Source organism: Xiphophorus hellerii, chromosome 5, assembly GCF_003331165.1.
Source record: "Xiphophorus hellerii strain 12219 chromosome 5, Xiphophorus_hellerii-4.1, whole genome shotgun sequence".
Lineage (NCBI taxonomy): Eukaryota > Metazoa > Chordata > Actinopteri > Cyprinodontiformes > Poeciliidae > Xiphophorus > Xiphophorus hellerii.
Window position 1 is genome coordinate 13,370,683 of NC_045676.1, and position 17,327 is coordinate 13,388,009.

At 38.9% G+C, this 17,327-nt stretch overlaps 1 protein-coding gene across 2 annotated transcripts in view; it reads left to right on the plus strand.

The window, feature by feature from the left end:
- Window positions 1-17,281, plus strand: part of zcchc7 (zinc finger, CCHC domain containing 7) — a 64,825-nt gene extending 47,544 nt beyond the window's left edge. For both annotated transcript variants that reach the window (XM_032563733.1, XM_032563734.1), the window contains exons 7-10: window positions 189-224; window positions 13,708-13,800; window positions 13,946-14,063; window positions 15,009-17,281. In XM_032563733.1, coding sequence (XP_032419624.1) covers window positions 189-224; window positions 13,708-13,800; window positions 13,946-14,063; window positions 15,009-15,613 — 852 coding nt within the window. In that variant the 3' untranslated portion in view covers window positions 15,614-17,281. The remainder of the gene's footprint in view (window positions 1-188; window positions 225-13,707; window positions 13,801-13,945; window positions 14,064-15,008) is intronic.
- Window positions 17,282-17,327: the final 46 nt, after the last annotated feature.

Sequence of the window (17,327 nt, forward strand, 5' to 3'; positions counted from 1 at the left end):
ATTATTTTCCTGTCTGTTAGTCAGGATCTTTCAGTTCTCTCTCACACCTTTAACCCGTTAAAATAACAGATTTTTGTTTTCTCTTTCTGTATGCCTTCTGTTTTTACATGAAGTGTAAAAACAGGATTGTCTTCAACAAACAGTTTTTGTGTAGAAAGTCTTTAAAAAGTTTCTTTATCTCCTTCCAGGATTGTCCTGAGATCTGGAGGCAGTACCACATCACAGTGAGTCACTTTCTAAAATAATTCAACTCTCTCTACGCAAACATTGAACAGTACACTGAAGTCAAATGTTTATCCACTTTTGCTTGTTTCATTTTGAGCCCAGAATACCTGCCAGCTTTTGTCCATATGCTGCAAAGCACAGGTGTTTTCTGCCAGCAATTTCTGCACTTCCCTGCACTGGAATATATAGCAAATTGAAAAGGGGCCTTCTTTGCAGCAAATGTTTATTATTTAGAATTAGAAACAAGGCATAAAACAGCACTGCATGCATTTTATAAAAGCAACTGTTGTTCTGTTCATAAGTCCAATAATTATTGGCTAATTTGTAGAAACACTTTCATATAAGGTCTCCAAAAAGAAAACAAAACAAACAAACAAAACCTTAATTAAAACCAGTAAAATAAGACAAATAACACAAAATGTCTCCACCAAATATTAAACAATGCAATATCCATTCGGTTAGATTAATTGCGATTGTGCAACAGTGCTGGTGTGATTCACTGTGGCCAAACATCCTTTCTCAGAAACTACTGAACCCAGTAACAAAATGAACAAAATTTGGGTCTTAATTATTCAGTGGAATAAAAAAGGTGCAACGTTTAAAGGTTTTACTAAGAAAATGTAACTGGTATGAATTTATCTTCCTTCATTTTGATGTCAAATTGCCTTTAGAAGTCACCCGATAATCCAGCTGTTTTCTGAAGACCTGTCAGGTTTTTAAAGAAAATGTTGGAGAACAAGCAGAATCATGAAGGAGTCAGAGATAAAGTTTTGTAAAAGCATAATGCATGGTTTGGTTAAAAACAGTAATCCAAACTTTGAACATCTCATAGAACTATGTTTGGTACATTTGTAAGTAAAGTTGAAAATAGAAAGCCATTTTCTATTTTCCAGTTTGCTTCAAGCCACTTTGTTGACACAGCAAACATGTGTGAATAAAACTTTAAATTTTAAAATATAAAAATTTTGCATGCCTGCAACATGATACACTTGGTAGAAAACTCACTTTGGATCACCCTTAATATACAATCGCCGTAGAGAAACATGGTGGTTGTAAGATCATAAGGTAGCATGGGTAGCTGGTCAGAGTTGAAGTGAGGATGGACGACGCTAATGAAGCAATATTTCACCCTTCAGGAGGACACAAAGTCTAAACATACAGCCAAATCTGTAATGGAAATGTTAATTGTTTATTAGCATGGCTAAAGCCTGTAGGGATTCTATAATCTTGAAAATTACTGTACACAGATGATTTCCATTTCATCTTTCTGAACTTGAGTCATTTTGCCATGAAGAATGCAAATAGAAATCAGTGATTTGAAAATCTGGTAAACACACAGCCTCAAAAAACGTGGTTCTTGAGATATCTCAACACAAATGCACACCATGTTTGTTAGACATTTTTGTCAGAAATTTAGAAACAATGTTCCATTTTCCTTCTATTTGGCAATTACTTATTGCTTCAGGTTTGGTCTGTCACATTAAATCCCAATAAAGTACGATGAGACTTGTGGCTGTAAGGTGACGAGATATACTAGGTTTAGGTGTATGAATGCTTTTGTGAGGCCCGGTAGTTGTTACTGCAGCGGTTCCAATTAAAGCAGAGAACAGGGTGGTGATGGTGAATGGGCAGACTAAGCCAGCAGCTTTCTGAACCCAGAGCTTTATAGAGCCTTCGACGCCGGGTCTAATCAGACCGGAAACATGTCGCATCTAAACACCTCAACCTGCTGGAAACAACAAAGGTGATGTTCAAACCAGTTCTTTTAAATCTTTTTGCTTTTCCTCAATATAGTGCTTGAAACCAAGCAGTGTTGGTGATTTAAGATTTCATAAAATGTGTAATTTCCATTCTCTGTTAGCACAAAAATATCTCTCAAGATCAATTCAAATCAATACATTACCAAAGTGTCTGCACATCTTTAAAAAGTCTTAAATTGATCTGTCAAAAATGAAGTCTTTAAAACGTCTTAAACTCATTAGAAAATGTGTAAGTTGACATTAAATAAGATAATCACGGGTCTTGTATTTAATCTTGTGTATTCTACGTAGTTTATTTTTCTCCCAGGCCTCTTCTGTCAGGCAAATGTTTGAGTCGCATACAGACACTAACTACCTGCTAATTAACCCTTGCGAACTAGCTAGCCATTTTGCATCTATTATTGGTAAATGTAAATTATCACCAGTTGGCTGGACGACGTTCATCTTGGCCGCTGGCTCACCTCTGTTGCTGACTCATGCAACGCTATGTGCGTTTGGTACAATAAAGCTTGGCACTACTATTTGAAACATCTGCTTTTCTTTTGTACATTTCGGTGGTGATACAGGTCTTAAATCTCATTCATAATGGTTTTAAAAAGGTCTTAAAAACTTATTAAGTTTAAATTGGTGAAACCTGGAGAAATCCTGATTATAGAGGTTGACCCGGATGGCAAGAGTATTGAGAAAAAAGGCAAAGATCAAACAAGCACTAACATGTGACGTCAGGTGCACCATGTGTGTGTGTTTGTCGTGAAGGGGTGTGTGAGAGAGTTGAAAACTGTGCGACAAACACACGGGCCATAAGTCAGCAGAAAGTTATTAGCCCTTTTCTGTGTGTCGGTGTGTGTGTTTCCCAAATTTAAAAAGATAACTAATTTTCCTGGCTTGTTGTCAGTGTGTGTGCGTGTGTGTGCATCTGAGCGAGGGGGTGATATAGACCTCAGCCTAAGAGAAAAGAGCAGCTTGTTTGTCAATTAAAAGACGTGATAAAGCATGAAATGGGCTGCCAACACCACGCGGGACGAGGGGAGCGGGGAAGACGGAAGAAGAGTGTGTGTTTGCATACATCTTGCTGTGCACTTGTGTCAATGTGTGTGTTTGGGGAGGTCTGTCACTCTCCTCTATGGAGATTAATTAGCAGGGGCTGTCTAATGAAAAGGCAGCATCGTTAGCACCGGGGCGGCTCGGCGGGAGAGACGGAGTGAAAAAGAGGAAGGCGGAGGGAGCGGGACGGAGACGTTCCAGGGGAGATGCTGGCAGACAGGACGACTTTAATTGTTGCTCGTGTTTTGGCGAAAACAGCCGATTTTAGTTTCACCGAGAGCCACAGAGCAGAGGGGACAGGCCCCACGAAGGTCTCCTGCATCTTCCTCGACGATGGAGCCTCTCCTGTGTGTGTTTCTGTGTGTGTGTGTGAGAGATGCCATGCTTTAACGGGTGGAGGATTGTGACCCAGGTCTAATTGAAGTATTTAAGCCATTTAAGCACTGGGAACAGAAGGTCGTTACAGATCCAAACTGGCATGGGGGTTAGGGGCCCCGCACAGACACAACCACACTTCCACACATGCATACAAAGGGCTCCTTCTGTTTAAGACAGCCTCATTTTATTCATGATGCTGCTTATGACCCTGAACTCCCCAATGTGAGAAGGTGTGTGTCTGAATGTGTGTGTGTGTGTTCGCTTTGGGAGATGTGGCTCTGTCACCTTCCGCTGGGCTCAGCCAGGTGTGAAAAGGCATTCTGTCAGACCTCCCTGCTACCGGGTCCATTTATCCGTCCTTCGTTCATGTATATGTGTGTATGTGTGTGCGTGCATGCGTGCTCGGTCCATTTATCTTCTGTGAGTGTATGTGTTGTCTGCCTGCACCTGGCTCTCAACTAACAAACTCCTCCAAACCCCTCAGTATAGACCACAAAGCCCAGGGGCATTTACTGAGAAACTACGATACTGACACACATGGACACACACAAGCATGCGTGCACGTCCAAATATAAAGAGCGGGAAATGGAGTAAAAAGAAAACCCGCAACATTTTCATCATGTCTCTGTCAAAGGGATCTGAACACTTTTCTTTTCTGTTTTTTTACTTATACTTATTCAAAAAGATGTTTTCTTATTAAAGAACAGGTTGATTTCAATATCTCTTTTCGGCTGTCCCTCTTTTTCACGAACCCACACACAGAAACACGGCTGCAGATGGCCTGGTTTTACTTCTGTCTTTTTCATGCACCTTCTACATTGTGACGGCTGCAGCCTCCTTCTCTCTTGCTCTTTTCATTCCCACTGAATACTGCAAACACTAACTGCAGATAGAAAAGCCACCAAAATACTATGCTGCTTTATTCAGGCTGAGCAAGTCGTCTTTTGGGTTTGCCTTCATGTCCCAAAATTCAAAAAGATTTGAAGTTGATGTATTTGGGCCAACAGTGGCTAAATGTTAACCTGTCCAGGTCCTTCTGTATGATTGCATCTACAATGCCTGTCACTTCCTGTTGCTGAATGGGTTTATGCTTCCTCTGCATTTGCAGTGGGCTTGCAGGTTATGTGCAGAACGAGCAAAAATGAAGTTCAACTGCAGATTGAATTGCTTTTTGAAGGATATTTAAACATGACTTCACAGAGAATGGATAGTAGAGCTAAAATGTAAACATAATGCAATGATTAGTTTGACCTAAGTAAACCCAAAAACATGGTACCAAGAAACAACTTTTATTAATACATTTGCTTTCAATTGGGTGTGTGGTTCCTCAAGTTTCATGCTACTAGCAAAAATATTTAACAAAAATGGATGGTCGGTTTGCTTTAATTCAAAACTGAAAAGCATCAATTATATATTACCACTACAAAGGTAATGTGGATCCCAATTATAGCCATATTGTCTTGCACATATTTATAGATTTTTGTTCTTATTTGTTTAAAAATCCAAGCTTTAATTCTGCTTAGGTAACAAGTAGTGAGACAAATTTAAGTTGTCATTTGCGTGCAGAGATTTAGCTTTGTTTATTACAAATATACACAAAATAAAAAATGCAGATACAGCAACTCTATTAGCAGTTTTTAAGTAAACTTGTTTATTGTGAAAAATGTTATAATTTAGGATTATTGCTGAGTTTTCTGGTTAATTACTCAAGCTATCTGCTCATGTGGTGAACCTGCAATCAGCCACTTAACATACCCAGATAAAGCCTTTTAGCAGGACATCTGTACTTTATCCTAAAATTTTACTTTTGTTACTTTAATAGGTAACACTCCTTTAGCTTCCATGCTATCGCTTTCCAAACATCCACCTTTCTTCCCTGTAAATTAGAAAGAATGTGTGGGAGTGAGCAGCAGAGCCCCAGCAAGGAGCGACTGAACTCCAGAAAGCAGAAGCAACTCTGCTCGCTCCAGAATCTTCTCTGGCATTTTATTATAAGAATTGTAAAACATAGCAATTGGATGGCAACATTTCAGTGGTTTTGAAACTGTGACGTTTTAAAAGTTTGATACCCATTTGGTTCCTATGCGTTGTTGAAATGTTTACATTGATCTTTCAAAGGCTGGATAATTTTGGAAAAAGGAAACTACGTATAGAAAAATGTTTACCTTTCCAAACTTGATTCCTTCTCCCATTTTCTAAAAGAAATGAATAAACATGTATAAAATGTTGTGTTTTTAAAAATAGTTTGGTATTCAAATGACACCTTTTGTTTTCAATTTGCCACATCACACCTTGATTTAAACATTTTAATCTTAAGTAATTTTGTTTTTGAGACACTGATTGAGAAGATGACTGTGTAGATTTTGTCAGAATTTCAAAACTAAGAACATTTCTCTATATTAAAATCCCAGATAAAGCAGTATTTCAACTATTTTTAAAATTTTTATAAACAAAATAAAGGCATCAGACTTCATAAACTTTGCTTTGAAGAGTCAGAATTTATTGTAGGATAATACAGCCCAGAATTGGCGAGTCCAAGTGTTGAAGATTTTAAAACGGAGGTGATTTCAGCTGCTCCAGATGCAAAAAAAACCGTTAAAATTGGCCGTATACCAAGCTGCCGAATTGAAAGCCAACTTTTATTCTGCGAATTGAACATGCAGAGCTTAAAATTGGATTACTGTACAGTTTCCAGCTAAATATGTTGTAGGTCCGTAATATAAAAAAAAAAAAAAAAACAGAAGGGAGAGTCTGGAACCGAATTGTGTTTTCAGAAGAAAATTCTGTGTGTGTGCGTCTGTTTCAACCTCTTTGAAATCTGCAGTTCTGTGTTGGCACGGTAAAACATTTCCAAGACTGTTAAAAAAAAGTTTCTGATAATCATTAGTACCAGAAACCGTTAAATGACCATTTGAACAAAAGATAAGTATCCAAAATGATCAACTAGGTTTTTTGAAATCACATTTCTGACAAATCAAAGCATCAATCGAGTTAATTGCTTCCAACAGAAAGTTGATGAATGTCGATGATGGACAAAAAGGCCAGAGTGTGGATTTTAGTGGCCGACTGTTTGTGGACTGACTGCATGAAAGCCTCTCATGATTGTACATTCGCTGCGTGCATGCATACATGCAAAACACATTAACTGTTTCAGCAGCTCTGTCCTCTGCTTCCATAAACATGTGCAGAGTTTAGACTGAAGCGCCCCCTTCTGGTAGCTGGAGGAAGTGGGAATTCAAAACCTCTTTCGACCCTACTTCTTGAAATCTGATTGTGGCTTCATCAAATATTCGTCAGATATTAGCTGCATCTGTTTGGTGCGTTTTACGAGCTGCATGAATGTGAGTAAGGTATAGAGAGGAGAGAAGGTGGGACGCTGAGGGAGGGGCTGGTGGACGGAGTTTATTAAACTGTTGGACAGAGACATGGAGACTGCCTGTGAGCACACAGCTGCTGATAGGTACAGGTATGTCTGCTTGTGAACATTGATTGGCCACTCTTGAGATAGCAGTGGTGACACCTGTACGCTGGTGTTTATCGATCAGCAGCTTTGCCGACAGTGCTGTGTGTTTGTTGAGCGGATTTTCTCATCATGCTCCTATCTGGATGGGTGTGCATTGATCTTTTCCTGAGGGACAGGTGTGGATGTGTGTAATATTGCCCTTCTCCTGTGGAAAAAAACTCTCCTGCCCGACTTTGAAATAAAGCTGTTTGAACTCTCCTGTTTCCCACCTGACTGCCCTTCTTCACCCCATCATTCACAGCGTTTTACCTTTTTAATGCATTTCTGTCTCAGTAGACATGCTCAACTCACACATGCCCATTGTTAGGCCAAGGTTAGGACATTTTGTCCCTTAAATCCTCTTATATTCTCTCAAAGAAAGTGCTGTTAAATTTCTAATAAGGGTGAAATTCATGGTAACACAGAAGGCTCTTCAGGTTGTCAGTGTTAAATTAAAGCACTTGATTCAAAGGTAGGTTGATCATTTCTTCGTCTTTGTGGGGTTTTGGTGGAACAGAATAAATTGGGGTCAGTAGGACTTTCAAAAAGTCACAAAGTTACACACTTATTTTTTTCAATGTAAATTGACAAAGGGCAGATTGACCCAGAGTCAACCTTCATTAACTTGTTCTCAAGTGAAGCTTCATTCACTTTTTACGCATAAACCATTTCATAGCCATGAACCAGTAAGCGGGTTAATATCATATTTTTAAGTATTTTTGAGGAAGTTGTGACACACTTTTATAAAGTTAATAAAATCCCATGTTTAATTTGAATTGACTGAATATAATTATCAGAAGATTTTCACTGCACCATGTTTCCATTGATTCTGATTCTGATGGACTCCTACAAAACATGACAGATTATAACCCTTGATCAAACCAAAATAATACCTATTAACTTCCTGATTGCAAATGTTATTTATAAGTCATATAAATATATTTTCTCACATTAGACTGAGTTGATTTATTTTTCGTTAAGAGAAAATATAATGCTTTATGTAACATGTAATGTGTAGTTTTAGATTATGTAAAATTATTCAGTAATTCTTTAATTGTATTTTGTTTTCATCAAACCAAACTGTTGGGAGTGTCCAGATGTAAACAGCAGAAGTGCTCGTCTCCTACTTCTATCTAAGTAAGACTGAATCACTGAATTCATCTGTCTGTACCCAACGGGGGCTTGTGAAGTTCATTTTGCTTTCTGGGGATGGAGCGCCACTCGGTGGTCAGCCAGGGAAATAACTCTGTTTCCACAGTCTTAAGGAAATCCGTTTTCTTATTATTGTTGGACCTCTCACTACATCCAAACATTTTATTTTTTGTGAAATTCTAAATATTTGTTTTTTAGTTCATATTTTACCGTAATCTTTTTTTTATTTGGATATATGCAAAAATAAATTATTGAAGAAAAAAAACAAACACCATGTGAAAACAAATGAAAGAAAACGCTAATCATGGCTCTGTGTTCAGGTGGCTTAATCACATTTCCTCGACCTGAACCATTCTGGCATCAGGTCCCCTGTTCTTCTAGGTACAACGGTTTGACCTTCGTTGTACTTTTCCCCAGTCCTCCTTTCTCTCTCTGGCTGACCGCTTTCATTCGTTCTTCTCTTAAGAATGTGCACAATTCAAATGGATTTCCTGTAGAAATCCCTTAAATCCGTTTCTGTGCAGAAAGCTGTTTTTGCTGCCTCATCATTGTAGAGTACAGACTGTCCTGCCTGCTCCTCTCTGCCCTGTCAAAAGCCTCTCAGCTCTTTATTCGCCTCAGACTGAGGCACTAACAGCAGTGCATGCAGAGCAGATAACAGCCTTGAAAGAGAGAACTTCTGCTGAGTTTTCCTCACACGCTGCGGACATGGAGGAGCATTTTGGTGAAGTTGTGCATGTTCATCTAATTAGTGAAGCAAAGCAATGTGATCAATAATTTCCATGATGGATTTAACCACATCTGGTTTAAGGTTCATGAGACCCTAAGTTGTTATTAAAAGTAATATCCTTTTTGTAAAACTAGTGTTCATATGTAAAGGTTTTTGCATTATACTTTTAACATAACTGTTATAGTTTACAACTGGAAAATATTAGCACAATATGTTATATCTCTATAAAGCAATATAATACACCTTGATCTTCACATTGTTAATTCAAATACATAGTCCAGATAATTTCCCGCAGAATTAATAATTTTTCCGCATATTGTTGTAGTTTTAAGTAGTTTAACTATGACTGAGGAACAATCATATTGTACGACAAAATATTTACTCAGAATTATGTTTACAGACTAACTTCACGGTCTTCTATAAAACATTTTCAATGTCACTGAATCTTCTGTATTTGACAAGTCAAATAGTGAAACATCAAGTTTTCATTTTAGTATATCAGTGAAAAACTCCTGAACAAGAAAAAAAATCTACTAGTGTGAATTTAAATGCACTTTGTGCGGGGGGAATAAGAATATTATCACGATTAGGTACATGTTTTTTGATTAATCTTGAATAATCTTGAAATTAATTTTTTCTGTTTGATTCAACGCATAAAGACCCACGTCTATCAAAGAGCCTGAAGCTCATGTTTCTATTTTGTGTTATCCTAAAAAAGAAAACCTGAACCTGAAATCGGTATTAACCTGCAAAAGCTGCATATTTCCCTCATTTCTTGATCTGGCTTTGATTGAGCTAAAACTATGAATTTAGTAATATAGAAATAGTTAAATTCAAATAAAAAGGACAAACATAAATAAACATGAACAGATTGCTATCACTTTGGTGGAAAACAACATCCCAGTTGTCTTTTTTTCTCAGATTTTCTTAAATAAGCTGTTGCATGCACATAGAGAACCATAGGAATGCACCCACAATACCCACTCACACACTCACACACACACAGGTGCAGTGTTATCAGAGGTCTTGCAGGCTTTGCAGGTCATTGTGGCTTTGTGCTTAGCAGGATGGTGTTGATTTGATGTATGTTTGCTTGGCTCAGATGTAAATTTAGGGTTTAACGTCCCGCCTGGTGCCTACGCGACTCTGTCCATCTGTACGTAGCACATCTAAATCCCCGTCTCCGGTGCCCACAGATGCCGTCTCTGTCTAATTGGTGGGGGATAAGTGGGCACCTCCATATAAACATGGACTCACGCTGGCGACAGCAGAGTCAGGCTTGTGGGCTCAGCTTTGAGCGCTAAGAATAGAAAGCGTACAACTTACATTTGAATGGGTTAGCTTGTTTCCTCTGTTCGACTTTCCACGGTGTGACCAGATTATCGCCAGCTCCTGCCCTAAAAGAAGGTTTTTCTCCAGTGGTGGCACCCCACCCTGCTTCACCCCTGCATCATATTATCACCACAGTTCAGAAGCGCTCTTTTATTTTTTTATACCAGTGAGCAGAAAATCTGATTTTCTTCAGAGTTGCTGATTCTGGAGGAGATTCGTTTTTAGAGGATTGGTGGTATCTTTGAGTCGGATTTAAGGAGGATCTTATTTTGGTTCTGAAAGGCAGCAAGAATCAGATCCTGATATTTAGTCAAGTTTATTTGTGTAGCACATTTTAACAACAAGGCAGTCCAAAGTACTCGACATCATTAAAAACAGTCACCATTTGTGAAACAAACATTAAACATTAGATTTTATCAAATGTCATCATCAAAGTCATTAATACACATCAAACATGTTGATCAGTGTTCCATTTACTACAAATCAAAGGCAACTATAAACAGATTGATTTAAAGGAACTCAATGTTTCAGCTGTTTTGCGGTTTTCTGGAAGTTTGTTCCAGATTTGTGGTGCATGGAAGTTAAATTCTGCTGTAGATGTTCCACCTCTTCTCCACCTTAACTGCATTTTATTCTCTTCCTGAGTAAAAAATCTTTACGTTACTTTGCCAATTTGCCAATGAGAATAAAGGGGTTTAAAATGGATGCTTCCAGTGCATTTATTGTGTTGTGTCTTACCTTCCAGGCATTTCTTCTCACCCAGAGTTTAATCCTCCTGTTTACCTAATAAACAGGAGTATATATATATACTATATGCCAGTATATATATATACTGGCATCTTTCTCTCCCACACAGCACAGGGGCGTGTTTGCTTTGGTATGAGCCCAGTAGTCCGATGTTGGGAAGCGGAGCTGCTGTCTATGATAAAACAGGCAGAGTTGGTCCCCTGTGGGTCCAGTCACATATGCAAACCTCTCCCCATTGCTGCAATAACATATGCAAAACACTGCTGCTGGCCCCGGCCCCCATGCTCCCACCAGATCCCACCCCCTCTCCTCATACACACAAGCGTGTTTGCTCCTCGGATTTTGTTTGATAACTGTGTGTGTCTGTCTGTGTGTGTGTTCCTTCAGATTGTAGTTTGTAACAGTCTGAGCTTTGTGTTGGCCGAAGGATTATCACAGCTTTGCCACCAGCAGCCAAGGCAAGGAGCAGGAGTAGAGCAGGGCTTAGTCAGACACGACATATGTGGAGGGACAACTGTGGGAAAATACATTTGTGTGTGTGTGTCAGTAGGGGTGTGTGTTTGTGCGTGTTCACATGGGGATGATTGGCTGTCTGTGGCATTTGGACCACTCACCCACACACACAGGTCCTAAAACCAGCCATGAGTGTCTTTCCGGGATTCCCTCTACTTTGAGGGCAACAAGCATCTCGGTTTCAACAGAGTTCAAGACGATCCATGAGTTTCAAAAGCACAAACTCTTGTTTGGGTTTAAATGTTTTTTTGTACTTCTCATTTCTGAGGATGTAGAAATAGGGTGGGAGATTAATATGGCTTTTTGAATAGTAGCTACTTTTTTGTCTTGTTGTCTAAGGAATAAATGAGACTAAACTTTTCCTGATTTAGGTCTGCTAAAATTAACCAGATATATTTTTATTTTCCAAATGCCAAAGTACAGGGAGATTTTTTTAAAAGTTCCTTCAAACTCAGAGGATTATATAAGTTTTCTTAGTGTAGGTGGCATTATCTAAACCTTATGGTTTATGTCAAGTGCTTTAAATATGTTTCTACAAACTTCTTTAAGCAGTTTGCTGTAATTTTGGTAAATTTCCCCCAACAGAACTGTTGTACCTGAGTTTGTAGACAACCTCGCTCTCACGCCTCTAGTTCTGTCCACAAATGCCCTGTAGTGTTTAGCAGATTTGGCTTTATACACAAGATCTATTTGTGCCCAAGCTTGAACTTCCTGGGTGATTTCTTGAGATGTTGCTTCAATATTGTTTCTTCATGATTTTTCTGGTGTTTTTTTTTTTTTGAGTCCTTATGCTCCAGGGACCTATAATCAGTTGATGATTATTTCGATAATCGATTCATCACGATTAAGCTAATTAATCAGTTCAGCCCAAATTCTGACCAAAATGTGTTCCTCTTTGGAATATGAAATTCACCTGATTCCTAAACAATATGATGACAGAACTGTGTTCATACAGTTATTGAGTGTGTATAAATGTCTGGTTCAAATATCATGCATGAGCTGTCATGTTTCCAGTGCTAAAGAGACCAAACTGGTGTGATTTTCTTAGGTTCCCCTTAGTTAAATACTTATGATGGGCTCTAGAAATGTGGAAATATTTCAGGGATAAATGGTTCTTTACTTGATTTAATATTGGTTGAGACAGACAGCGACCCACACACACATTCGAAAAAAGCTTTTTACCAGCATTTCTCAGAACTATAACAGGTTGGTGGGAGAATAGGAGGGGATTTAATTTCTTCTTTCTCCCTCTGCTGTGCTTTGCTTCATTCAGTCCGTGTGCTGGATCAGACTACGTGGAGATAACGCGAGCCCAAGGTCAGGGAGGAAGAGACCTGCAGCCAATTTACATGAGAGATGAATGGGAAGAGGGGCAGGAAGGGTGGAGGTCGGGGAGGGGGGCTCGAGACCGGGACTGTGATCTCCTTAGGGTGCACACGCCTGTGTTAATATGTGTGTGTGTGTGTGGTTGCGAGAGGTCTGTGATCTCCTGGCCTTTGTGATGGAGATGGACCCGGCAGGCCCGACCCGATAATGACGCGACGCTCTAATAGCATTCATCCCTTCTACCGCAAAACTACTCAAGCGGAAAAGAGAGGGAGAGAGGGGAGGACAAGAATAAAAAAAAACAAATGTGAGGGGTAGATGTTGGTTTGCAGGGGTGTGTACGGATCAGGGGGTGGGGAGGGTTAGTGGTGCAGGTGGGAGGGGAGGTGAGCTAAGCTATGTTTAAGAAATGATGGGGGCCACAAATCATTTGTAATCTCAGAATCAGGGTGAGGGAAAGAGGAGGGGGACCATAGGTGATAGCGTGATGGTGTGTGCAGCTCTGGGCTTGTGTGTTTCAGAGAATAGCATTAGATGTGTGTTGGTGTGTGAGTGTGCGTGTGTGAGACATTAGCAGTAAATGCACTCTGCCTGTGTCTCCTTTCTCTCTCTTTATCAGTGTATATTTGCTGTGGGCGCTGGAGCATGGAAGGCTTTGAGAACACTGGCCCATAGGGGACGGGACCCTGTGTCCAACACACACACACGCACACACACACACACCCCTTCACACACAGTTACTTATCGTACAGGGTCATTACAGGCCTCTAACTATACCTTGGTAATCAGCGGTTCATATCACCGACCATATTCAGCCGTCCTCAACAATGGAGAGCATGGGAATGATGGCAGAGGCGAGGGGGACTGGCAGACAAACGGAGGGCTGAACCTCCATTTTATTGTCCCGTTTGTAGATGAAACACAGACAGATGGAGAATTTAGTAAAAGATGTTGCTTTTATAATTACAAGCAGGTTTGATTTCTGTCTTTTCCCTCAGACTAAGAAAGGTCCTCCTGTGAAACAGGGAGACGACGGTGCTCCGTCTGCTGCCTACTGCTACAACTGTTCCAAGAAGGGACACTTTGGTTATGTGAGTATCTTAATCTGTCTTTGTCCTTCCAGGTTGGATTTCCATTGTCTCGTAAAAAGTATTTACACCCTTTTTTATGTAACAACCTAAAACTGGTACACAACTATAATTTCTGTCGACGCACATTTGTGCACATTTTCCTCAGGAATGTACAAAACAGAGGATGTTCAGTGGGGTTTTTCCCAGCTACCCTTTCATCAGTCACTATGACACTGTGAAGGACATAAACCGCAGACAACGCAGGATGGAGACAAAGGCTAGAGGTAAGTCACACAAAGACAGTTTCCTTTTTTTAAAAGGAAAAAGTAATAGAAACAATTAAGGTTAAGGTTAAAGACAAATTTCCCCTCCAATCAATTTTTTCCTAAAAAAGTCCCCAATTTTACCTTTTCATATTTCACCAGGATGGAGCGTACAAGAGAAATCCTTGACCGTTCCTCTTTGCACAATATGTCTATCTTGAGTTTTTTTCAAATTCTCTCTACTTTTTAGCTGACCCCACAGGTTTCATGTAGGATTTGGATGTGGAGGCTGAGATGGCCTTGAAATAAAGTCGATTAGGCATTTATTTCTGTGATTTGGCCAAATGTTTTGGATTATTATACTCCTGCAGCACTTAAAGGGGAAGCATCTTAATTTCATGACAGAAGACTTTTGTTTAAAATCTCCTGCTTTCTCATTCCAGCAAGATTCCCTTGGTCTTTGGAATGTAACAGGCCCACAGCATCACAGATCTCCCACCTAACTTAACAGTGGGCATAACTACTGCTTAAAGTCACTGTCCTAACTTAGGAAGATCAATTCACACATTTCAGAACATAATGACATGCTCTCTTGTCTTTCCCATTTTGAAGAGTGGCTAAGAAGAATGGGTTTCTCTATCACAGCATATTTATGCACCAGACAAACAGGAAGTCATGGTGGACTGATTAGTAATGCCTCAGTTGCATTATGTTAAAGGGATTGCTAGAAGTACCACTAAATGTGACAGTAGTAATTTTATTAAAATATAATATAAAATTGTTAAAGGATGAATTCTTCAAAAATGTTCAGTGTGAGATTCAGAATTTATTTTAAGGCTTTCTACACATCTTTACCTGCTATGCCGGTAAGTGTGGAGGATGCTATGAGCCTGTATTTTCTCTGTACCATATCAAACAAAGATAAAAAATATTTGAATGTTTAAATCCTTTTTTTTTTGTTCTTAGATTTGGGAAGAAATGGCAATCTGTCTTCTGCATCCCCAGCCCCTCCAACCCCTGGACCACTAAGGAAGAAACAAAAAATCAACCATCACAACGCCAGCCCCCACCCTAAAAATACGCCTCACCGAATCCCAAACAGCTACAGACCAAGTCCAAGTCACATCATCTTCAATGATGACGACTTTAATGATGCTACACCCAAAACAAAGAAGGCTAAGCTTCCCAAAAGTGGTGGCAGTGCAAAACCATGGAAGCCTAAAAGAGCTGTTCCCACCACAAGAGACCCAGTGCTATTGAGTAAGCTAGTTGTTGATGAAGCAGATGACTTTCCCAGAGGAGGAGGGCCTCCAAGAAACAAGGAGGAGAAGACGGGAAAGAAAAAGAAGGGCTTTAGAACAAAACAAGTTAATTCATCTATAGCAGACCATATTTTTAGGACTGGAGGAGAGAGGAGTCAGGACTCACAATCGTCAAAAAAGAGTCAGACGGGACAGAAGAAAAGACAGAAGGGACGTTCCAATAAGACTGCTAAAAAACAACTGCGTGGAGCCACGTATTCAGAAGAAGATAACCTGTTTCTCATTAAACAGCGGAAACGCAGCAAATAGTAGCAGTGTGTGTTAGGTTGTGAAAGGTTGTATCAATTTATTTAGGAATATTTTGTTATTGAGTTTTAAATCATTGGAACTGAAGCCAGAATTATTTCTCTAAAACCCTTTATTGGATGTTTTTACAAAAACCATTTTTCATCCCAGTAACAAAAGTTGCAAGAAGTCAGATTACTGAATGCTAATTCTACTTAAGAGTGTGTAAACACAGGGAGCCACAAGTATTTTAAATAACCAAATGTTGCATCCAGGATGGCCATTGCAACAGTAATAATGTTCACATAAACAATTTAGTGACAGTTCATATTATGTAACTGTATACATTTAGAACTCACACTAATATGAATGCTACAATCCAAATCTAATTACTTATTTTGTGTTTTTAAACAACGTCTTCAAGTGTTCATTTTCACTGTGATTTAAGTCAAAGTGCTCAAACAGCAGATATCGCTAAATATTCAAACTGTTAATAAAATGGTTGCTTTGTATGGTCAGTCCAGTTTGACAGTTTTTCAGTTTCTTTGTCAGACATGATCACTTGTTAGTGATAATTAGTTTTGTTGATAAGGTTTGGGTTACAGTGAAGCATTTTCATGTTTCCTGCTTGTTTCTACACTGTAAGGTTAATTACCAGGTACACTCTGTAACTGAAGTACAGTACGATCCTCTGTTCTAAACACAGCTGTAACATTTTACCTTGTTTTTTCTCTTTAAACGAAAGGAAAATTTGTTGTTTTTGTTTTTAAAAACTTGGAAATGAGTTCTTTCATTGTGAACTCTAAACATACCTTTTACTGTCAGTTTAATAGTTTATTCAAAATGAATGATGAGACCATAATAACATCTAGGTCTGAACAATTCTCTGGCTCTGATGCTGATCTGCAAACAGTCCCAAAACGGGGTTTGGATTAAATGAATCGCTAACATCCGTTTAAACTATGCTGTGGAAAGTTGTTTTTTTTTGTGGCGGTGGTGGTGTTGTTCATGTGCATTTGTTAAAATCTCACTTGAAAGTGTTCATGCATCTTTGAATATGAGAAAAATGAAACATTTTCACTATTAAGACACTAAAAGTGACTAGTCTATGAAGATGACATATTCTACTCAGTTTCTAGCTTTTTAGGACAAAAAGGCTTAGCCAACTTTTAATGTTTTTAATATACTAGTTAGCATCACAGCTGCTAACTGTGATGGTAAACATTGCAGGAGTGGACTAAACCAGAGCCCATTTTCCTTTACAGAGAAGCTTGCCACAATGATTGATGCTTTTTCTAACACTGGGAATAAACTCCTGGGGTCAAGTGAATGTTGTGTAGTATAGTTAATTTGCTGCCAATTTTTAGTTTCAGCACAGTGTCTTACACATTTTTAGCAGAAAAGTAATGTGTAAAAATTAAAATCTAAAATACAATTTGATATTTTATGCAGTGCCCCCTTTCTTCTGATTGATTTAACTGATGTTTTTTGAAAAGATAATATTTTAACAGATGAGCAGTGTCTGTCTCCTAAACAAAAAACTCAACAGAAACTGAGATGCCTGATCCATTAGTTGATCCTCTACTCTAGGTATGTGTTTTAAGCTTATAACCTTGTCAAATTATTAAAGAAATCTGTGCACAAAGATTACCTGTCATGTTTTACAAATAAAAGTAAAACATTTCTTATGCATATTTATGTAAGACTCCCTTTTCTGATACCCCCCAAATAAAATTTG